Raw genomic sequence first — 23,907 nt, forward strand, 5'->3', positions numbered from 1 at the left:
ATTCAAAAGGAAGCTGCTTAGGCAACAACAGATGGTACAGCAAGCAGCTGGTAGGGAATACTTGAAAGAAACTGTACCCTGTTTCATAATACGTTCATTCCTTTCATTTTTCTATATGTTAGTTTTGCCGTCTCCTAAAAATACCCTTTTCGAAATTGTATCCCCTAAAACATTCTGCATGAAAATCCTGTTCTGCGTAAATTTTCTACTCCTTCAAAACATCTATTCAAAATATGTGGTATTTTGTGGACAGGTCCCTGAGAGTACAGATGAAAAGACTTAAAAATGCTGCTTTTAACCACACAGGAAAACAATTACATATTCAGGGAAAGGGCACTGAGAGGTTAAACGAAAAGTTGGGTCTAGAGGAAATCTGACTGCTGTGGGACAACACACAGCAATAGGTTTTTAACCTATTATCCAACAGAAGCTCTTAGTCAAGTTAAAACAATTATATTCAGCTGTATTAAAATCATTAGGCCAAACAATGAAGCCATTACTCATTCTTTACTCAGGCAAAACTCCTATTAACTTCCCTAAGAATGTAGATTCACTACAGACCTCAAGATTTGGCCTGTTATTTATAACACGTGAACATTTTCTTAAAATGTTATAATTAAGGATTCTGGGGGAATTACTTCAGTTGGTGTAAATGGCATAGCTCCATGAAGTCAATGGAGCGATGACAGTTTACACTAGCTGACGATCTGCCCCCAATTTCCAGTAAACATTGCAGACTAGAATCCTTTATTTCTCTATAAAATTCTTCCAGTCTGGGCAGCAGTTAGTTTAGGCTTCCCCATCCAACCGGTGTGTCTAAGCTCTGACCTGAAGGGACTGTCTCTTTGGAAAAGAGGGTAGTTCACTCTTCATGTCCATTCGTTCCTCAATCTCTTTGTTGAGATACTCAACACGGATGTCAATTGTGATGGTGGTTTTTATAATATGGACACCTGCCCACTAGGAAATGGACTGAGACCACCAACTCATTTCACATAAGCTACCAAACAGCCGGCAGATGGTAAACAACTTTTGGTCACTATTGTCCCTGGTTGGATTAGAAACGGTGACCCAGAGGTGAACAGCTCCATATCCTGTTACCAAGGACGTGTCCCTACTTGATAAATACTTACTGACTATTACATTTAAGTGGAAAATCTAAATAACACCAAAAAAAGCAATTGACACTTGTAAATTCCTTTATGCTTTTTGCAGTCTCATATAACATTTTTTGCAGTTGCTTGTATGTTTTTCCTGCTATTTTTTAATTTCCCATCATAGAGATGCATCAAGCTAGGAGAGTCTTAAAAGAATATCAGAAACACTTAGAACATTTTGGTTTATTTTCTCTAAATACAGTTTTTAAAAAATCACTCATCTGTGATGATATAAATCTACTGATGTAGAATCTAAGCTTTTATTTTTTTAAAAACTTTCTAGCCCTTGAAGTTGCAAAGAAAACTTTCCAAACATGAATTGAAGCAACTGATGTTGAGCTGTTTTCTTGAATCTGCACACAGCCCCAGTTGCTGCTTTGAGCTTTGTCAAGTTGCATCAGGATGAAAACTGACCTGAGTCTTGTCAGTTTTGACCTGAGTCTTGTCAGTTTTCACTGTTGCTATTCATAACTCTGTGTGCATTGGTGAAATTTGTAACAGTAGCACTGGAGTAGTAAACAATGATCCCTGTCATCTGAGGGGGAAATAACCTTCTGTAACTCTAACTTACATCACAGGTAGGGCCCTTCCAAATTCACAGTCCATTTTGGCCAATTTCATGGTCATAGGATTTTAAAAATCGTAAATGTTAGTATTTCAGATATTTAAATGTGGAATTTCACACTGTTGTAACTGTAGAGGTCCTGACCCAAAAGGGGCAAGGTTATTGTTTGGGGGTCACGGTATTGCCACCCTTATGTCTGTGCTGCTGCCCGTGGCAGCGCTGCCTTCAGAACTGGGTGTCTAGAGAGTGGCTGCTGGCCAAGAGCCTAGCTCTGAAGGCAGCACTGCCTCCAGCAGCAACGCAGAAGTAAGGATGGCATGTTACGATATTGCCACCCTTACTTCTCCGCTGCCTTCAGAGCTGGCCCAAGGCCAGCAGCTGCCACTCTCTGGCCACCCAGCTCTGAAGGCAGCAGCGCAGAAGTAAGGGTGGCAATACCATACCATGCCACCCTTATTTCTGCGCTGCTGCTGGCGGGGCGCTGCCTTCAGAGCTGGGCGCATGGTCAGCAGCCACCACTCTTCAGCCACCCAGCTCTGAAGGCAGTGCAGAAGGGTGGGAATACCGTGACTCCCCCCACCCCCCCAAAAAAAACCCTTGCAACCCCCCGCAACTCTTTTGGGTTGGGATCCCCAGTTTGAGAAATGCTGGTGAAATCTATATTGTGTAGGGTGAAAGTACACAAAAGACCAGATTTCACGGGGGAGACCAGATTTCACAGTCCATGACATGTTTTTCATGGCCATGAATTTGGTAGGGCCCCTAATCATAGTACAGGGAATAAAGAATAGTCTTTTGCAGCATTCCTGCATGCTGCAAATTTTATTGCACGATAAAAGAAGAAAAATTGAATCTTTTGCCAAAAAATGGAGCAAAATGAAGCCACCTGAATCCTTCAGTCTGGAAAGGAACCTGACAGAGAGCTGGAAGAAGTGGTTACATGACGTCCAAATTTTCCTGGAAGCAAGTAGCATTGAAGAGAAATTGGAGGGGATGAAATACTCCATACTGCTGTACATAGTATTGGAAATCTACAGTGCATACTACAGGGAACATGAAGAGGACTGCAAAGTGCTAGACAAAGCCAGTCCAACATTTGAATGCATTCTTGATTGTCACCTGGAGAACACTTATTTTCTTTACAAGAACCTGGATGCCAGATGAGTCTTCTGACCACTATGATAAGCTAAGTTATGTGAATAGTAACAAGTGGATTATTTAGAGACCAAACAAGTGTAATATAATCGATTACCAGGTTCAAAACAAGATAACTGTGAAAAATGGACTTGAATTTGCAAAGAACAGTAAATATTGAAAGGGATGATGACATCTGTTCTTCCCAAATTAAAGTGTTAGCAAGCAGTGAAAGAAATGGAGTGCATCTAAATAGTAGAATAAAGGGGTAAATATATAGCAGAGACCAGATTTGTTATCAATAAACTTAAGGCAAAGCATGCTAAGGGAGAAGAGCAGCCTGCAAATGATGAGACGGATGTGTAAATTGTCTACAGAGCGGAATGCAAAAGATGTTCTTGAATAATTTGATGGGGTGCTTAATAGACAGAGATGTATTAAAGGGAAAATATAACACATTTATATGGGTCTCAGTGAGTTTCCAAAAATTCATGTACCATGTAAAATCCCATTAGCATGGTGAGATAAAGTAAATTCTGAATATGACCGAATGGTAAAATCAGATGTTACTTAGGAAATTCATACACCAAAATCAGTCTCAATAAATATCTTATAGCAGACATACTTTCAAGGGCACTTCTAAATAGTGGAAGCAGAAAGCTGCTAAATAAACATGACTGAAGTACTAACTGTTTCTGAAATAATATTTGATGAGCCTCAAACAAGATACACAAAAATGACTTACACTTACATCAACTTATAAAAGTAATCCTAGATGGATACCTGACAAAAAAAAGCCCACCCATCTCCAAATATGAAATTTTTTGGGATTGTTGTGATGAAATTGCTACAAGTGATAGGATTCCATAGAAAGAACTTTGTGTCATAATGTGGCACCATATGAGGTCAGAAAAGTTAAACCTAGTATACAGTGCCCACCTGCATACTGAGATGTGAAAGAATAGAGCGCTGGATGTCTTATTCTGGCCAGGCATGAATGTTCCCATTCTTCTTATCATTAGCAGAGTTTGCCATGCCCTTTTGTGGCAGCCTCATCAGCAAAATGCAAAGCCCTCAGACCACTGTCAAAACTGGTCAGAGGGCATTCGTCAGTGATGTGTGACATTGTCTGTCTTTGGCCACAGCTGCATGTGGGATCCTCTCTTTGGCCTCAGGTGTGAAGGCTGGCTGCGCATTGACCCTGGCCCATTTTAATTGATTCAGAAGAGCCCATGGGCAGAGTGGCAAATCAAAGCTGAGTACACCCATGGTCAGATCAGTTATAAGAAATGGTTTCTGACATCGGCTGCAGACCATTCTTCATGCCACATCAACGTTACAGAGAAATCTGGGCAGGGCAAGTGGGCCCACAATGGGTGCCTAGATGACAAGCATGCTCTTGGGTGGTCAAAGAACCTCTGTTTATAGTGGTAGGCTCATTTGCCCTGATCTTCTCAATGAGTCTGGCTGTAGCGTTCTCATGGCAGATGTATGTGGAGGAATGATGGGAGCCACAGTACTGGTGTGGGTCAGATATCCCCGTTATGATGCACATGGTTGAGTGTAGTTGTGTGTCAGCCAACTTGACATGAGACAAATGAAGCCAGACCAGAGCATGGTATTCTGCTGCAGAGTAACTGGGGGCTAAACCGGATGATTGGCTAGTTTGAGCATTTGTTCCCCATGAAGTGCCGGCCTGTTTGCTTAGAAAGTTATTACATGTCCTCACTTTAGCTGCAGTTTTCCTCAGGTGGTTTAGAGATGTGAGAGATTTATCTAGGCTTACTCTGAAGTAGACTGGGTGGGATTCGTGTTTCAAGGGATGTATATTGAGAAAGATAATCAGTTCTTGGTCTGCTCTGGAGTTGTAAAGATGGAACACACTCCAAATGGTGTTGGTCACACTTGCTTGTAAATACCACTGACTCTACAATATTCTGCTATCTTAATCAAGTCAACATTCTGAGCAGCTGCAAGTTCTGGAAAAGATCATGTTTCTATATCTAAGCAAATGTCATCTGCATATGTTAACTTGCAGGACTGGGTGAGCAAAAGGTCATTTGTGTACAGGTTGAAAAACATTGGTGCCAGCACAGAGTCTTGGGGTGGACTGTTGGTATGTCTTTTCCACGTGCTAACTCTGTCTCCCATATGCACTTCTTCTGTTGCAGAGGAGAAGGTCAACGATGCTGACTACCCTTGCTGGGAGTGCTCTTGGCAATAGGACTAAGAGCCCCATGTGCCAGACTGTGTCATATGCTGCCATCAGGTCCAAAACTATAGCTCCCATTTTCAGGTTTTTCTGAAAACCATTTTCAATTAATATTGTCAAAATTAGCACTTGATTGCAGGTGCTCCGACCTCTCCAAAAGCCTGCTTGCCATTGAAGATAGGGTATTCAAGTGTGATGATATGCAATAAGTACAAGCAAAAGAACCACTGACACTACATGATATCCCTGATTGCCATTTGTCTGAGGTTGGCACAGATCTGTTTGAATTAAATGGGAAAGATTATCTTGTATTTTTAAAATTGAACTGTTGCACAATACATCGAGTGACACTGTAATGACACTACAGATCACAGCTTGATCCACCATGGTATTCTTGTTAATAGCTGATAATAGCCCACAATTCATAAGTGACTCATTACAGCAAAGCTTTCTGATAGATCAGTATAGGTACACCACATCAAGCCCTTATTTTGCACAATCAAATGGGTGAGCAGAAAAGACAGTTCAAATAGTAAACAACTGGATTTTAATAAAACTCTGATAAATTCACTGCTGCAAAATCCTACCTCAGCACCTCATCGTGGTGCAGCAGTGACTCTGGCCGTCTGACAGCTATGGTAGTGGGGCATATGCCCTGGTAGGTCTAACCATGCTACAAAGGTGTCAGACTATCCAATCCAAGGAGGGGATTGCTCTCTCAGAGGAAAGAACGTTTTTCCTTCTCCTTAGAGGTTGAAGGCTAGTTAATCTTGAGGAGGTATGTATGCCTGCCCGCCTAGCCAGGGATGGCTTAAAGTTAACGGCTAAAACAACATGAGTAAATGGGTCTTAGTTCCCTGCCTGTCATCAAACCGTTTTTCGGTGGTGGAGTGGAAATTGAGCGATGAGAGGTTGCTAAAAATGTCAGGAGCTAGGCCAACATGGAAAAGGACAACGCTCGCTGTAAGTACTTACAATCGTAGGTCGCTGGCGAGGGAGGAAATGTTAAACCATCTGATGGAGGAGAAGAAAAGGGTAAGATGCGATATCCTTGGTATCTGTGAAACCCGACGAAAGAAGGAATTGGAAGTCAACTGGAAAGATGGAAGCGCTGTGAGGCTCGGAAATTCAAATGAATCTTACTTGCCATACCATTAGCATATTGAAGCATATCTCACAATGCGTTACTTAGGATCACCAGCTCAGAAATTTGTGGGCAGAAGGACAAAGATTTTTGTGTCCAAACTTCTTCATAAACCAGACTACCCTGAAGTAGTTACAAAAGAACAATACACAACAGAAGAAATAACTCAACAAACATGCCAGTTGCCACCTTTGCGAGTGGGAGTGAATACTGGATTTCAAACAGAAAATGGCTGGCAATCTGCTATGGTAACAGCTTATACCATCTGCACCATGAATGTCAGTCCTAGAGAAGGAACAAAAACATCTAAACAGTACCATGGAGGACATTGACTCTCTGTATCTTGTAGACATCCAGAATACGTCTGACAGTGCCCGTGTTTGGACAAAAATAACACATGGTCACCCAATCTCTGACAGTGGAAAAGATGATGAGCACCAATAATAAACTTCAGGTGATGGATCCATCTCATATGCCCAACAAGCCACTAGAGAAGGAACTATTTTGAGAACAAGAAGTGTCTGTTTGATCAGAAAGCCATTAAGGTTCAGAAACAGTAGTTATTGACAGCTGTCCAGTAAGAGGCAGGATAATCCTCTCATCAGTCAGCGGAGTTCCTCTCCCCAGCTTCCACTCTAGAGGTTTCTGTTTGAATACTAATTGAAAGTATTAGTTTGTGCTGATCTTTTTAATTGATATGTTGTATTTGCATTTGATTAATAATAAAGAAAAATGTCATTGGAGATGATGGATACTGCCTCCTGTCAGGTGACAGGTATATACTTGTGTAATCCCAAAACATGCTATACAACAGAGGGCAGGTAGATAAAGATCGTTCTGTCTTACCAGTAAGCTTCAGTGTCACATAGTTATTACAAAACTGGATCACTTTCACCCTGCTGCTGCTTGGAAAAGCCCTGAGCATCACCGAGACTATGTATGGGGAGGACTCATACAGAGAATAGGTGGGGGTAGCATCCCCTAAGCAGTAATCAGAAAGTTGAGCAAAGGGTAGAGTAGTACATTCCTCCACTTCAACAGGTAGGAGGCTGGGAGAGGTACGGTAATGGATACACTTCCTTCTTACTCTCACAGCATCCTGAGTGTAGAGAGTTGCGAGAAGGGGTGTGGGGGGGAGGAAGTGCTCTTCCTCCCTTCCAGCCAGAAAAGGTTGGGGAGTGGGTAAAGGGGGGATAGAGAGCTGCTGGACATTGTCCAGAGATAACATGCTGGTACAAATCCCAGCACCTACCTTTTTCTCCACAACTGGATAGGATATTGGCTTCTTACCTGGGCAGTAGGGCACCCTTCCATCTTTTGTAATGGCCTTCAGTAGGGTTAGTCCTCTGACTCGTAAGCCTTTGGTAAAATTTGGAGCATGTATGTGTATGGAGGTGTATGGGGTAGGCAAGAATGAGTAAAAGACTGATGGGTTAAGTTAGAAAAAAGTATGTAGTGTGTATATGTGTAGATAGATTTTATATATGTATATAGAGAGATTCCTTTTGAGAGAAGAAAGGAGAGACAGAAAAAAAAGGGAGGAGGTAGAAAACAGATTGAAGGGTTGCAGAGAGAAGGAAAAGAGAACAGATGCTAGAAAGGATGAACCACAAACTTTTTATAGGAAGAAAAAAAGAAAAAGGGAAAAGTGAAGTCGGGAAGGGAAAAGAAGGTATAACAAAAGAGATGTAATGAGCTGAACTTTTTAAAATGTATTAAACAGAGAGTAGACAAATTGGTACAGTAGACAAGTGTTCTGTTCCTTGAACTTGCAAGGGTTTTGTGGGTGTGACTTTGTGGGTGTGGCCACACAGCTATTTTTCAGTCAGGTTACTTAGGCTTAGTTCTCAAGCCAGAATGTAACATGGATATATTTTTTCAATCCCTGTTTTTATTATAAAGTAGTTATCTGCACTATTTAGATCATAACTGGTATTGCAGACTGCTGGGGAGTTGCTCTTGGCATTGCCCAAACAGTAAATGAGAGCACTCTATAACACTTAAGAAGAGATAGGAAAGGAAGCCTTGCCTTTATGTGCCTTTTTGACTGGAACAATCTCTCTCTTTTTTTGTGTAGGGGGGTGGAGACATATACTTAGATTCTTGGTGTCATGTGCTATGTTAGGTGAAATAGATTTAAAAATAGATGGCAAACCAGCATCATTAGTCCATAATGATCTAAAAATGAAGATGTATAGTACTGAAAATGAAAAATGTAATGTTCCCTGTACTTAAAGAAAATTTCACAACTTCAGGGCATGATTTTCAGAAGTGACTATTGGTTTTGGGTTCCTCAATTTTTGTGTGCCCAAATGGAGACATTGTGTCAAGGGGCATGATTCTAAGAGAACAAGTACTCAACACTTTCTGAAAAACCAAGCCCCATTTAGGTGCATCAAGCTGAGCACCCAACAATAGAGGCATGCAAAAACAATAGTCACTCTTGAAAATATTGGCCTGTGTCCAAATTCTGTCCTTCATACATGCAGTTAGATATCCATATGCAAAAATCCAAGGGTATATTTTATTTACAGAGGTCTTCTTTGGGAGAGACTTGCATTAGATAATTTAAAGTCATTTACAGTACAGTTGGATGAAAAGTAACTACAAAAAAGTATCCTTACTTTAAATAAATCCCCAGAATATGTCCAATACTGTAATGCCACTCATTTGAAATGGGGCACTACATGACTTGCTGAAAGAGAAATATTTAATGCTCTCGAACAATAAGGTGGACAGCAAATTAATGAACAGTGCTTTTGGCTGTCACTTATTCTGTGATTTCTGTGTTGAAGTTTGTAGCAGAAGAGAGGCTTGTTAATAAAATTACTTTATCCAAAGGGAATTCCAATTTCTAGTAACAGGTTCCAGAGTGCTTTCAATGAGTACTGATGTAATGCATATAAATGCTTGAGGCTACTTATGAGACAGGTATAACTAAGACAATGAAGTGTAAGCTAGTGTTACTGAAATGAATGTATGAATTGAATTACATAATCATTTTGAGACTATTAGTAAGTCAGGGGAAGTCTGGCAGTTAGAAATGGCCAAAGTGAAAACAAATATAGGATGGTAGTTAGAATGAAAAGAGTTCAATACTGCTGTGTTGTACTGTGTTTGGGAAACGTGTGTCAGTATTTTGAGCTATATAATATAAGGCAGAACAGAATTTAGTTTTATGTAAGGTTCTTCATAGTTAAGGTATTGTAAAGCACTTTACAAAGTGATGACTGAGGTACTGGGAGAGTGGCTCAAGGGCTTGGTAATAAGATACAGTACCTTTCACCTCTAGGTCACTGGTTCAACTCTGCCTCAGGTTAAAGAAGACTAAAACTTGTTACCGCCTGACAGCTGTTCATTGGTCTCAGAAAAAAAGTTGATGGTCTTAGTCCAGTTTTTAGTGGACTAGTGTCCACATCACAATTAGCACTTTTTTACAGTCTCCTGAGAAAGGCAAAGGATTTACACTTGATCTGGCTCTCACTGAAGTCAGTAGAGAACTTCCATTTACTTCAACAGAAGCATAATCAGGCCCTTAATGAGCATGGAAACTGAATTACTCTGTACTAATACGGATGATCTTTTAAGGTCACTGTGAGAGAAGCTTGCATGGTACTTCCTATTCTGTAGCTGTCCTGTGCATGAATAGATGACTTCAGTCTTCTTGGGGAATGCCAGTCTAGCACTTCTCACAAGAACTGATATTTAATTTGAAAATTATTTTGAAGTGTGGTGGAGAGGAAGATCCTGGGAGTGTATGCAAATACAGCAGTCATCCAACATTCAGCACTAGCTTTCACACACATTCTTGAGCATTAAAAACTGATTTAACAGAGGAATGTTGGTGAGGACACTGATTTTATTACCCCGGATTTTTGAAAAGGGATGTGGTGTCTTATTTCCACACAGCCACCCAGAATCTGATGGCACCTGTAAGAGAGTAGTACACATACTGTAATATAGTATCATCACTGGCTATGAGCCCAAGTACTGATTTGTAATTTAAATCTGTCTTCTAGCCTGGAGGCAATAATGCTACCAGCTCAGCTATACAGACACTTAAATATAAGGAATAATATAATACAGGACTAGAATGCCATCAGGTGGCTCGAATATCAAAAACCATGAGCGTGACCCTCAAGGATTTTATCATCAAAACATCAAACCAGAAATTTCCTTACTTTCTTTGCTCTCTTCCATTTAAGATATTTCTACATGCAACATTGTTTACAAATAAAATGAGATGTATAGTTATTATAGGCCATTGACTTAGGCACATCTCAGTGAAGATTTGACTAAAAAAGTATTCTTATTTCCCACATAAAAATGCATTACATAAAAGGAAAAAAGACAACAACAAAAAAGACCATCATTTTGATGACAAACAGGATTTTCCACAATGCCTGTTATTCAGAAGGAATTTTCTGACACTGCAGTATATATTTATATTTGTTAAATATACGTAAGGAATGACACACGAGAGTGTGCATGTGTTGTGAGGTATTGGCATATCTTTGAGTATATAATAAGACAGAGTTTCAAGGAGAGTTTAGTGGCATTTTTTTAATGGTGTCTGCCTTCTAAGAGTCATTTCGGCACTAGTTGTGGATACTTGCAAGACAAGGGCAGAGCACATGAGGCTGTAGCAGTTGTAAAGGTGATGATTACTCAGCAAATAGTGGATAGAAAATATTTCTTATTTTTGCCTCTTCCTCTCTTCATTAGACATACTGAAAGGCCATTGATGTAACTATTTGCTTCCAATCTATATATATGTTATTGATATCTATCTTTGGCGGTCAGTCAGATTGTTCCTTTTAATTATAATTTATAAATAGGTTTGTATGTGTTTTACATCATTTAAAATGCCTTAAAAATAGTCTGATAAACCATGTTTTAATACTATTGAGGTAAGTGAAATACCAGATGGAACTAGGAAAAAATTAATATACGGTGTAATGTCTGTTTAACAAGAATGCTGCTGCACATTCCATTTTCAACATATTGGGGAATATGCCCATTTTCTTGAACTGTTTTGTTATTCTTATATTGAATGTAAAAGAAAAAATAGCTTCTCTCCTGTCGACTGACTGGTGTGATGTAATTCTGATTAGCTAAATCTGCCTTCTTCATTGAGGTTAATATAGTTTGACAGCACCTCGATTAGGAAGCAATAATTTCTGTTGATAGTAAACAGTTGGTCACTTTCAGCAGAGATGGGGAATGTCTTTTGTCTTACATTAGATTTGAGCTGTTGGCTAAAATGGAGTTAAATTCCAGTGATTCCAAAAGTAAAGTGATGTATTCAGGAGTGGAATGGCAGAGCATGTTGTAGTGGTAGTAAATAGTTATGTTATGGTAGCACCCAAAGGCCCTAATTAGATTGGGGCATCATTGTGATTGGTGCTGTGGAAACATGGAGAAGAGGCATTTTCAGTCCTGAATGGATTGCATCTAAAGGATTTTGGAAAGGAGTGCAGAGACTGACTTTTGTTGTAAGAACTATAGATTATCACACATAAAAAGTGTGTCATTGGCACCTATGCAAGCTGAGTCAAACTTTGTTAGAATGACACAGAGCATTGTCCTGTGGAGACAGAAGTGAGGGTAATCATTAACCTTATCAGGAAAGCAGTAAGATTTTATTAACAGCTGCTATAAGTGCAATTCTGTACATTTAAGAAATGGATGTATGTGATAATTAGCTTTTCAGTCTAGATCAGTAACTTGATTTGGATTACACAGTTTGATTTGTGTTTGCATTTAATTTTGTTTCACTTAATGTAAAAAACTCAAAAAGGAGAAATAGCAATTCTTGGGTAGAATTCCATATACACAGTTTTGTGTTATTTGATTTCTTTTGTGATAAATGAAAAATCCCAGTGAAATATTTTTTTTTTGCTGTGCTCTAGTAACTGGGGTGTTAAAAGTAAAGTGTCTGATGCTAATGTTGGTTGCGATCTGGTATCTATTATAACATGTGGAGGTGGTAATGCCACATATGATAGGTGGAGAAAAGGAACCAAAAGCTTTGTGCAAACAGTTATTTACTTCTCCAAAGATTGTTTGCTTCCTGGAATGTGAAACCAAGCAAACTCCAATGCAGAAGGAACCTGAGGTATCTTTATTTACAGAAGGCCAGATTCTGGTACCCTTAATTACACTGGGTAACACTTTTCTCCACATTGATGTCAGTCAGACTACCTGAGGAATAAAGTTCTATCCAACATGAAATGAATATGAATGGTTTCTTTATCTGAATGCTCTGGTGCTGTCAGTGGGGAGATTGCCTTCACTCATTTCCCACTTCTGTTTCATTCTCGCTGGCAAGGAAGGTTGAATATGACTTCCTCTAGAGCCCATCAGTATTACATTCCTTCCTCTTTTTCTCTTGTCTGCCATTTCTTGAGATGGAGTAGGCTATACAGCCCATATGGGCTTAGGACCAAACTTGGTCCACGAATTCTGATCCACTGCATGGCAGCACATTGAGTGGCTATTAGATCACTAGGGTAGATCGCTCAAATTTAGGTGATTATTTCTGTTGCCCTCAAACTGCACCTCATTATGTGAACCTAACTTAGCAATATTTTAACATTTTTCTGAAAGGCAGAAAGAAGTACTCATGCTCATTTACTCTTCCCTTCTCCCTCCTTTTTTACTGAAGAGAAACATTTTGCCTTCTGCCATTGCCAAATTATTTAGAAGAGTGTAAATTGAAGCCATTTATCTTGAAATGTGCTATCGGAGCAGACTGTTTATACAAGTGTAAGAAATTGTAGCATAGAAATATTTGGTCTGGTCTGTAAGGAAAAGGTTTCTCAATTTTTTAAAAAAATTTCTACTTCTGGAATATTGATTATAATGTAGAAAAAGCATGTGTCTAACAGCCTATAATTTATGCATCACTTTTTCGTGTAGTCCAGACAATGATGTTTTTTAATGAAGAATACTTTTTTGTTACCTTGTTGGCAAAATAAATTTAATATTAGCTTTAAAATTACTTCAGCTCAGAACTGACTACCACATACTCCATAGTTGTGGTGAAGTTTATTGGTGACCTGTGAGCTCTTAGAATGTGAATCTAGAGTAAATTATTGGCTAATACAAAGCTGTAAATATTTGTCTGTCAGTTGGTGGACGAGTGAGTCGGGAGTTAAATTACACGCGCCAGAAGATTGGAGAAGAGGCCATGTTTAATCCCCAGCTCATGATTCAAACACCACAAGAAGATGGTGCTAATGTACTAACAACAGAAGCACTCAGACAGCACCTTGACTCTGCACTTCAAGCCAGCAGGGTACACATTTATATGTACAACAGGTAAGGTGGGGAAGCAAAGGCATTTCTGATCTTATGTGGCAACTAACATGTAGATATACACTTATTCTCTGCTTTACATGCATTTTTGAAAGGCTAGCAATTAAAAACACCTTTCATTAGCACTGCATTTTGATTTGTATTTGATTGTCAGGACTTAGATATTTGAAAGAGTTTTATGATAACAGTGAGAGTTTGGATCTCAATAAATAAAGCAAAGATAAGGAGCATTGGATCAGAGCCTGAAACCCTTACTCACACGAGTAGTCCTGCAGTACCAGCCTATTGCTTGGTAAAGTAGTGGTGACTCTGCCCCACAGAATCTACATGTGGTGTTAGCACTTCATTGGTGGGATTTAGAGCAGTAAGAAGCCCTCCACATTGGAGATGCCCTCACTCACTGCCACCTGAAGGAAACAAGTAATTACTGTGGACACTAGTGCAGATGACATTCCAAGACTTTGGGAACAGGGGCTATATGAATAGATGGGAAATGGAGTTCCGATTGATTATTTGGTGTAGACACAAGGATGCCAAACTTGGGTTTCTCGGTATCTGTACAGGTGCTTAATGTATCTGAGGTCTGCTTGATTAAATTGTCTATCTAAAAATAAAATTAAGCATGGTAATAGGAATAAATGTGTCTAGTAATAAGGATGACCTTTAACAATAAGTATCCACTGTTGACCCTGGGCTAGATAGTAGAGTTAAGTACCCCACTGAGGCTCAGTTCCTGCCAGGGTTACCTCTTGGTTGGGGAAGTAATCTGATACACTCGTATGTATCAGAGCAGGTGCCTAGCACGGGTAGAGCCATGGTCCTGCTTACACCCTGTCCCTTCCTGCCCACTTGTTTCTAGGGGAGCATCTCCAGGATAGCTCCTGCACTTCCCCAAGTGCTAGAAGCTGAGATGTTGATAGTTGTAACACAGCCAAACTGGGAGGTAGACTCTTAATTCCTCCTACTCTCCAGCACAGATGAGTTAGGGCTAGGATTATTCTAGCCTCCTGAGCTTGATTCTGTCCCTCCTGCCCGCGCCCTCTTTAGTCACATTAATTAGTGCCTTACGCTATAAGTAGTCCCACTTACAGGAGCCAGATCCTGCCACCTTCATTCATGTTGAATAACACATTGCTCCAAGAGTAGCTCCATTGTTTTTAATTACTTTTATACCATGCCTACTTGCCATGCCTACTACAAACATATAGATGCACCAGAAGAGGCCTTTGCACTGTGAGGTGTGGGGTGCTAATTCCAAATGAGTCCTCCATTTCTCGGTACTTACTACCTAGAAGTGAGGCATCTACATATGTGAATTGCAATTTTAAATGTGTGTTGTGTTTATATAATGCATGCTTTTGATTGTGGAAGACATTTTTGTTCTTTATGTTTTTTACAGACAATGGAAATTGGAACATTTATGTTTTAAATCAGGAGAACTTATCACAGAAGCAGGGTACATGGACCAGGTAGATATACCATGAGTTTGGTTTCTATACATTTTACTTCCCCACTCTTCATAATAACTTCCACTTGTGCACTTTGATATGTTTGAGCCTAAATGTGTGTGCTTTTTCCCCTTCTAACTTTGACAGATTATAGAATATCTTTATCCTTGTTTAATCATCACGCCTTTGGACTGCTTCTGGGAGGGGGCAAAGTTACAGGCAGGGACTGCCTATCTATTGTAAGTGAACTGTTTTATTTTCTAATCTGTGGGGGTTTTTTAATTGTAAAACTGTGCATGTTTTCACATTCCATTCCTATTGTTTATTCGGATGCTGGTTTAATCAAGAAATAAAAACATTAGTGATGAGTCAGAAAATGTATATGGATTTTATTTTTTTAATTGAACAAAAAGAGCTCCACAAAGTTTTTTTTCCTTTTTCCTCAGAAGCTGAATTGTAGGCATCAAATTAATCTTTATTTATTTTTACTATTACATTAACATGCAAAAGAAAATGCAGCTTCTCAGTTTTTATGACCTTTTAAAGTTGTTTGCTTTTTTGGAAATAAACTTTGTTTTTGTCCTTGAAAACCACAAAGGCATTGATTGCTTGAGAATTCAGTTTAGCTTAGCTGTGGATAAATGTACGTGGATAATTGTCGGGAGTAAAATCTCAAGTCTTCCTAAGGAGTAAAAAGCTAATCCTTTGTTTATTAGATCATTAAAGAAACAAAAATAGTATCTTTTAGGAGAGGTTTTCTACAGCATACTATTGTGATATTATATGCACTCAATCCTTCAAAGAGTGAATTGTTAATCTGTGCAGACATTTTTGGTTAATTATGCAAGAGTTAGCATTTGAGTTATTGTTTCTGCCCTGGTTTGCATGTGTCTGTAAAGCAATTTGCAATGGCCATCTCCTAACCTTTAGTGTACAGTCTTAGATGGGGAAATAAGGGGGTTTGTGTTTTCTGGTTGGGAGATTCGGAATAATGACTTAAGCCTGGTTAAGCAGATACAGTGTGGTTTGAACCACAAAATAAGGCTGCCAAAAGCCTTTCTGGTCTATCAACATCACAAATTCGAAAGTGGGGGGTGGGACAAGTGGCAGGGATAGTGGTGATGGCCGTGGCAGCAGGGAGTTTGCTTGCTGATTGCCAAGCTGTCAGAGAATTGGAAGGAGCACAGTACTATTAGAGGTAATAAAGATCAGATATTTTGATTGATTACATTTGAAAAACATTTATTAGACTAAATGAGTGGTAATCTGACACTGTGTGAAATTCTTTCTCCCCTCTGTCCCCCTCACTCCCCTTTGGTGGTATTGCTTTGAAGCAGCAGTTGGTTGCCTTTTGGGGGGGACAAGGTGGCTATGTGAGTATATTTACCATAATTAACATGTAAATATTCCCTTTATTAGAAAAAAGATAAGGCTGATCTTTATGTATGGGGCTTTTAAATAAGGTTGCATCAGGACTACATGAAGAAAATATATAAACAAATCCAATTAAAATATACATTTCATTTGATAAAATAGGTTCCAAAAGTGGATTACAGCTCAAAATAGCTAAAACAGCATTCTAGTCTTTGTACAAATACAGATTTAAAAACTAAAGGCTTTTCTTCAATGTATTTTCCATCTTTCTACCCCTAATTTCTTTTACAGAGGGAAACCTCCTTTGCAGTGGATAAACTTTGACCCCTTAGAATTCTTGGAAGAGTTAAAAAAAATAAACTATCAAGTAGAGAGTTGGGAGGAGATGCTGAATAAAGCAGAGGTTGGTCATGGTTATATGGATCGACCTTGCCTGAATCCTACTGATCCCGATTGTCCAGTCACAGCCCCCAACAAAAATTCAACCAAAGTAAGCTTGCTTATCATCTGTGAACTATTTCAGGGAAGTGGGTGTATGTGAGGAGGGAAGGGGAAGGGGTGTAATTTTTTTAAAGCAACACAAGTCTCATATTTCCAAGCAATCTTTATTATTTGATTCCTGTTACATGGACTTAATCACGAGCTGCTAACTTTGTTCAGTCTCTGAGGCAATACTGTGACCCACATACTCAGAGTCAGATTATGGCTCTTCAGCCATGGGCATGACGGGAGATGGTACCACAGTGACACACTATCCTGTCTGGAACACCAGTAGTCATTGTGCCTCAGGCAGGCACAGTGACTCCTGGAGTGCAGGAGGAGTGCAGCTGCTGCTACACACTGACATGGTGTACCATGCTGGGCCAGTTTTGCTGACCTGTGTAGAGGGTTGGCAAGTCCTTGGCCCCAACTTCACCTGCCCCCTCCAACCCACTATTACAACTCTGGTGATGCCAGAGTTGTGTAGTCACTGAGCTTGATTTTACTTTTAGTTGCTGGTAAATCAAGAGTAAACAAACTGAAGTCAATGGGGTTACATAAATGTAAAATCAACATACAAGTAGGAGAATCAGGCCCGTTGTACTTTTGGCGTATAAGAACTATGATTATGCCTGGTCACACTGTAGATAGAAGCACGTGTGGGGAGGAAGGGCCTTGAGTCTTCTACCCAGTAGAATACTGGTGTAAGGCTTGACTCAAGACAGTCCTTAGTGTCATTTGGATTTGTGTCCTTTCACAACCCACTCTCTCATTACACAAACATATTAACATGCAAAAGCTCACGAAAAGAAATAAAATTGTAATAAAGAATGAGGTTCACTTGTTGACAGTCTCACTTGGAATTGAATGTGCTTGAAGATCTCTTCCACCTCACTGAAGTTAATGGGAGACAATTGGCCAGTCCAAGTCATTTCCAGGGTTTCAGTGGGAGTTTTTCCTGAGTAAGAAACTTCAGGATCAGACCGCACATTTACATGACAAATCATATTCCTAACACTATTTTGAATTTGCATATTCAGGATGCATATTCCAAATAGCATATCTACATGGGCAGAGAAAATGAATTATCTAGAAAAGTGTTAGCAAGGAGTGCTTCCTTGTGGATTTTGTAGTAGATGTGTTTGGTCTGATATTAGAAACAGATTCCATCTTCATGTTTTATTAGGAACCTAGTCTGCAGTCTAGCTGTATGTCTCCTTGTAAATCAGTCATTTTTGGAAGGTACTATAGGCCCTATGCCTCTTCCATCAAGATATCTTAGGCCTTTTTTTTATTTAATATATTTTAAAACACTATGGTCTCTTCATTGAGCTAGTAGTATATTGTCCTTCCTCCTATCATCTTGAAATATATTTTTAACCAAGTTTTCATGCTTTACGAGTTAGCGTTCCTTAAATCAGTGTACAGAATAGTGTCTCCATGAGCACCTATTGCATTGTCGACATCATGTTTCAGTGCATTCATGTACTAAGTATTAGGATTACAAGTGAGAACTTCCTGTCATAAAAATATAGTTAATCTGTATTTTACACAGTGTAAAAATAAATAAAACCAACCAAACAAAAACAGTATGGTTTAAGCTTTGAAGTCTCATGAAGAAATATTTGGCTAGCTCCAGCTCTTTGCTGGAAGTTAATCATGAAGGCTGTTCTGTTTGATAAGCACATTTTTAGCATTTGACTTCTAATTTATTTTATTCCAATGTACTAGATGTTGATGTCAAATATGATTTGTCTGCTAAGTCACACAGCTGGATGACTTATCAATAATTTTATTTTAGCCTCTTGATGTGGCCCTTGTTTTGAGTGGTGGATGCTACGGACTGTCAAAAAAGTACATGCACTGGCAGGAGGAGTTGATTGTAGGTGGAACTGTCAAGAATGGTACTGGAAAACTTGTCAGGTAAACACACAGAGTTTTAAAGTAAATTCTTGAGCTTTACACTGCTAGGGTTTTTTTTTTTTTTTTTAATAGTATAAAACCAATTGCCTCCTAAAATCAGTGAATGTATATTTTAGTTCAAGATTCAGGAAAATATCTTTAATAAGGACATCATTTAAGCATGTGTTTAAGTAGGCACTGAAGTGCTGTCTTGAATCAGGATGACTCAGGCACATGTTCAGCTGCTTTCCTGAATTGGGACCTTAATATTTACTCGCATTTTAAAAAGTATTTAACAGTATGTGCATAGGCGCCGACTCCGTGGGTGCTCCGGGGCTGGAGCACCCATGGAGGAAAATTGGTGGGTGCTCTGCACTCACTGGCAGCTCCCTGCCCCCCTCCTCCGCCCCAGCTCACCTCCGCCTCCACTCTGCCTCTTCCCTGAGTGCGTTGCGTGCCCGCTTTTTTCCCCCTGGCTCCCAGCGCTTGTGCCACAAAACAGCTGTTTCGCGGTGGCAAGCACTAGGAGGGAGGGGGAACGCGGCGTGCTCGGGAGAAGAGGTGGGGCCGGGGCCAGGATTTGGGGAGGGGTCCAATAGGGACAGGGAGTGGGCGGAGTTGGGACGGGGACTTTGGGGAAAGGGGTTGGAATGGGGGCAGGGCAGGGGTGGAGTCAGGGCTGGGGCGGGGGGGGGGCGCAAGCACCCACCGGCGCCGGGAAAAGTTGGCACCTATTAGTATGTGGAACTTGCACATGTTTTCAAAATAAAAAATTGTGACATTTTTATGGTGACATTTTTAGAGTTGCAAAACTGTCATAAAAAAGAGAGAAGCAAACTGCATGCTGAGGTCACTGCTGCCTGCTTCTGACCCAACAGACATACATATTCCTCGGAGTGGAAGGCTTTTTCTGGTAACTTAGGCCCAGATCTACAAAGGGACTTACATTGTGATGCTAAGTGTTGCAATGCCTAACTTTTAGGTGCCTAAAAAATTCACAAGAACATAGGTGCCTAAGTTCAGGCTTCAGGGAGGTGCCTATCTCTGCTTGAAATCCATGAACCTGGAGAAGACAGCCACTTCCCCCACCAAACTTGCATGCAGTATCCAATCCAGTAGCCATGCTTAGAGGCTGCCTAGATCTACACAAAACATCCAGAGGATAGGGTAAGGAGGAGGAGGCAGATCTCCCTTATAACCATTAACCCATTGGTTAGTGTACTCACCCAGGATGTGGGAGACCACTGATTCAAGTACCCCCTCTCCATAATGAGAAGGGATTTGAATAGGGGGTGCCACCTCTCCAGTGAGCATTCTAGCCACTGTACTGTACTTCAACAGGAGACTGAGGGAGCTCCACATCAGAATATCACATAGGATAATGGTTAGGGCACTCACCTGAGATCGAATTCTACTCTGTATGGCAATATATCTTGAATAAACATTGTGATGGATGCAAAAAAACCTGGAATGTGGCAGGTATCTCAAAAGAATTCCTGGGACCCCAGCACATCATATGAAGAAACAGGACTGTCCTTGGAAACAATGGGCCATATGGTCATTTTACATATATGTAGAGTAGCAGAAGTTTAAGATGCAGGTTATATATTAAAATAAAATTAAATGGATGTGTTTATGCCGAGACACAACATAAGTATCATTGAGAAGTTAAAAAATGCATGCAGAATTTTAATAGACGTTTTTATAAAGATTTTGAAGTTTTTACACTGAGTATTAAGGGTTTTTTATTTTATTTTAATGAATTTAATATATTCTGTAAAGGTGAACTGCAGCATAGTTTAAGAAGTAGCCAAAAACATATCTAAAGTGAAATGTGTACGGTCTTTCCTTGGATGGCTATGTGTGCTAGATACAATCATATAATGTTGAAAGAGAGCAAAAATTTGCTGATGAACAGTGATCACCCTTTGTATAATCCTTGTTGCTTGTCAAGAGTTCAGTCTGGCATTTCTCCCCAAGGAAAGCAAAAATCCCAAAGCCCCTGGATGAAGAATTATTGACAACTTGCTACATTATGCAGTATTCCTCGCTATTCCTCTGCCCTCCCTAGTTCCTATATTAGAAATTAAATAGTAAATTGACTATTAATTTAATTTTTGTCTTTGTCCAAAACCAGATTTGTAAGGTTACATCCTTTAGGCCTGAAACTGATTTTATTGAAGTTCATGGCAAAGCTTCCATTGTCTTAAGCAGAAGCAGAATCTGGCCCTAAATACTGTATATATCAATACATCTGTACCAGTAACTAAATAGAATAATTACTCTGGTTCAATTTTAATGTGCCTTATAAAAGAAAAACAGTCTTGCAAGTTGCTCTAAGGCTCTCATTCAAGACTTTATGCAATGAAAATCACTTCCTGAAAATGTTTGTTTTATACCTTTTCCTCCTTCTCCCTCTCCCTGTTACAGTGCTCAGGCTTTACAGACCATGTTTCAGTTAATGACTCCTAAGCAAATGTATGAACACTTCAAGGGGTATGAGTATGTTTCACACATCAACTGGAATGAAGACAAGGCAGCCGCAATTCTGGAAGCCTGGCAGAGGATGTATGTTGAGGTAAAATACAAAGTCACCTGGAAATCATGCTTTGAAATCTCATAGATTATAGTAGTCCAATAAGGAAGGTGCTTAATGTGTGGGTGTGTCCTAGTTCTAAAGTAATAATGTATTCACTGCAACAGGATATTTTAAAATACTGCTTTTCTTTCTTCTTTTTAATATAACAACTATTTGGCTGTTCACATATGAGTAACACTAAGAAAAGGTACTGTTTATTTTTTGTTCCTGTTATTGAGAACATTTTTCTGATTTGCTGAGACGGAAAAAGAACTGAAGATGTAAGTGCTAGACTGAATTTAAAAGTACTTGGTCAGTGTGATTACTGGAGAAAGGTGTCTGGAAAACATTAGCTAGCCATAGAATCTGCTCACAGCTGCAGTCCCATTGGTGAGGTCATGTGACATTATCTGGCCTTTGTTTCCCAGGCATTGACCTCTGCTGAGCTGCTTGTGACCTCCCTAAAGTGGCCGGCCAATGAAGAAAGAGAGGAGTGCCCTTAAGAATTTGTTGTTTTGGATTAGAGGCAAAACTGATATAACAAGAGTTAGAGAGAAAAGGAAGAGAGCAGAAAAGCCTTCTTAAATTTCAATATTGAAAATTTTTCTGAATGAACTGTGATTGCAACTGCCTTCTCAGCAAAACACACATTCTAATTTGATCTTCAGTAACTTGCAATGAATATGTACCAAATGCATTAGTGATTTCAAGTAGGATCAACAAAATCTCCTCTGAAGGGTGTAAATTTTAATGCTAATGATTAAGACAAAAGTTGGCTTCAAATGTATAGTGCAGAAAGCTCATAATGGATCCCCTTTGTTTAGTAATGCTTATTGTTAAATATCTGTTCACAGGTTGTTCATCAAAGTGTTGCACAAAACTCTACTCAGAAGGTGCTTTCCTTTACTACAACTACTCTGGATGACATCCTAAAATCATTTTCTGATGTCAGTGTTATCAGAGTTGCTAGCGGCTACTTATTAATGGTAAAATAAATGTAATCTTGTTTATTTAATTTCTCTAGTGTTCTAACTGCTTTTAACATACATGTGCATTATTGACTCCAGCCTATGGTATATACAATTTTCATAATGCCTAGGATGAAATTGTCAGTTTGCAATTTGTGCATCTTTGACTTATGAGTATCACCTGTTTATGTAACATCTCTAATGTGTGTACTCTTCTAAAATGTATTTTGTATGCATGCTTTTGGTTGGGGGAGGTAAACATTAGAATATGACACATTCTAATGTTTTGCTTTTGTTTTTTCCATTGTTCTGCTTTCAGCTTGCCTATGCCTGTTTAACCATGCTGCGGTGGGACTGTGCCAAGTCCCAGGGTGCCGTGGGGCTGGCAGGAGTCTTGTTGGTTGCACTCTCAGTGGCTGCAGGATTGGGCCTGTGCTCATTGATTGGAATTTCCTTTAATGCTGCCACAACTCAGGTATTAAGGAGCTATTTAGTCTGCTGTTAGATTACAAGTGCTCTGTTAGTAAACAAACCCATCAGAATCAGTCTTTGAAAAAAATTAAATAAAAATGCTGAGTTTAGATTTTAGTTCTGTACTTGTGCCTATTTCCTCCAGCAGCTCACATTTCATATGTCCCACTGTGAGAAATTGCAAAAATAGTGCTCCTGTTGGGTGTTAAAGAGAGAGGCCCCAATCCTGCAACTTACTTTATGCAGGCAGACCCCAGTGCACTGATTCTGCAGGGGTGCAGAATAGGGTAAGAGCAAAATGTCTGGTCCATCTGAAAGTATCAGTCTGCCCAAGTTCTAACAAAATACACTTGGGATCTAATCCGGTATTCCTTGTCTACCCAAATCTCTCATTGACTTCAGTGGGAGTTTTGCATGCATAAGGAATGCAGCATCAGTCCCTTAGCACTATTTCAGAAAGAAAGTTACTGGCCTTACTTTATCCTTTAGTTTTTTGTTCCTGCCCATAGATTCCTGTTTAAAGTGTGCTGGGAATATTGTTTAATTAGCCATTTAATATCTGGCTACATGGTAGGTTATAAGTGTAATATAACAGCTTCCTTGGGTTTTTTTCACAGGTTTTGCCTTTTCTTGCTCTTGGAGTTGGAGTAGATGACGTTTTCCTTTTGGCACATGCGTTTAGTGAAACGGGGCAGAATAAGAGAATTCCATTTGAGGTAATGATAACATGGGGAGTTGGGGCAAATAAAGGAAAAGCTTCAGAGACACAGAATGTGACTAGGATTAATGGTCTTTTTTAAGGAGTGGGGGGAGAAAACTAAGCTAAAATAATCTAAGCAGAAGTTTAATATTTAAATATGATGCAAGAGATAATTTAGGAAGCAATCCTACCTCTTCTGCACACCCATAACTCCAAGTAAATGTATGTTTTGGAGGTGAAAGAAATACAGGATTGTGACTTTAAAATGCTAAAATATTTTTGCATCCATCATTTAAAGTTTTAAGGCGCAAAGGAGCAGGAGGGAGTAAATTTGAAAACCAAACACGCATTTTAATTGTTGTATAGGAAAAAAAATTGAGGTGAGGTTTTTTTTTGTTTTGTTTTGAATTATGCATGTTCCACAATTCCTTTTTATTTATAAAGGAGTGATAAT

At 39.5% G+C, this 23,907-nt stretch overlaps 1 protein-coding gene across 2 annotated transcripts in view; it reads left to right on the forward strand.

Annotated features, from left to right (window-relative positions):
- PTCH1 (patched 1) overlaps positions 1-23,907 on the forward strand; it is a 73,971-nt gene that overhangs the window by 15,318 nt on the left and 34,746 nt on the right. The window contains exons 3-11 of one of the 2 annotated variants that reach the window (XM_065406090.1): positions 13,346-13,535; positions 14,932-15,001; positions 15,128-15,219; positions 16,646-16,844; positions 18,636-18,757; positions 21,167-21,314; positions 22,169-22,300; positions 22,602-22,757; positions 23,371-23,469. In XM_065406090.1, the coding sequence (XP_065262162.1) occupies positions 13,346-13,535; positions 14,932-15,001; positions 15,128-15,219; positions 16,646-16,844; positions 18,636-18,757; positions 21,167-21,314; positions 22,169-22,300; positions 22,602-22,757; positions 23,371-23,469 (1,208 nt within the window). The remainder of the gene's footprint in view (positions 1-13,345; positions 13,536-14,931; positions 15,002-15,127; positions 15,220-16,645; positions 16,845-18,635; positions 18,758-21,166; positions 21,315-22,168; positions 22,301-22,601; positions 22,758-23,370; positions 23,470-23,907) is intronic. The other variant, XM_065406091.1, reaches the window with a different exon arrangement.

The sequence above is a fragment of the Emys orbicularis genome, chromosome 6, assembly GCF_028017835.1.
Source record: "Emys orbicularis isolate rEmyOrb1 chromosome 6, rEmyOrb1.hap1, whole genome shotgun sequence".
In the NCBI taxonomy this organism is placed as follows: domain Eukaryota; kingdom Metazoa; phylum Chordata; order Testudines; family Emydidae; genus Emys; species Emys orbicularis.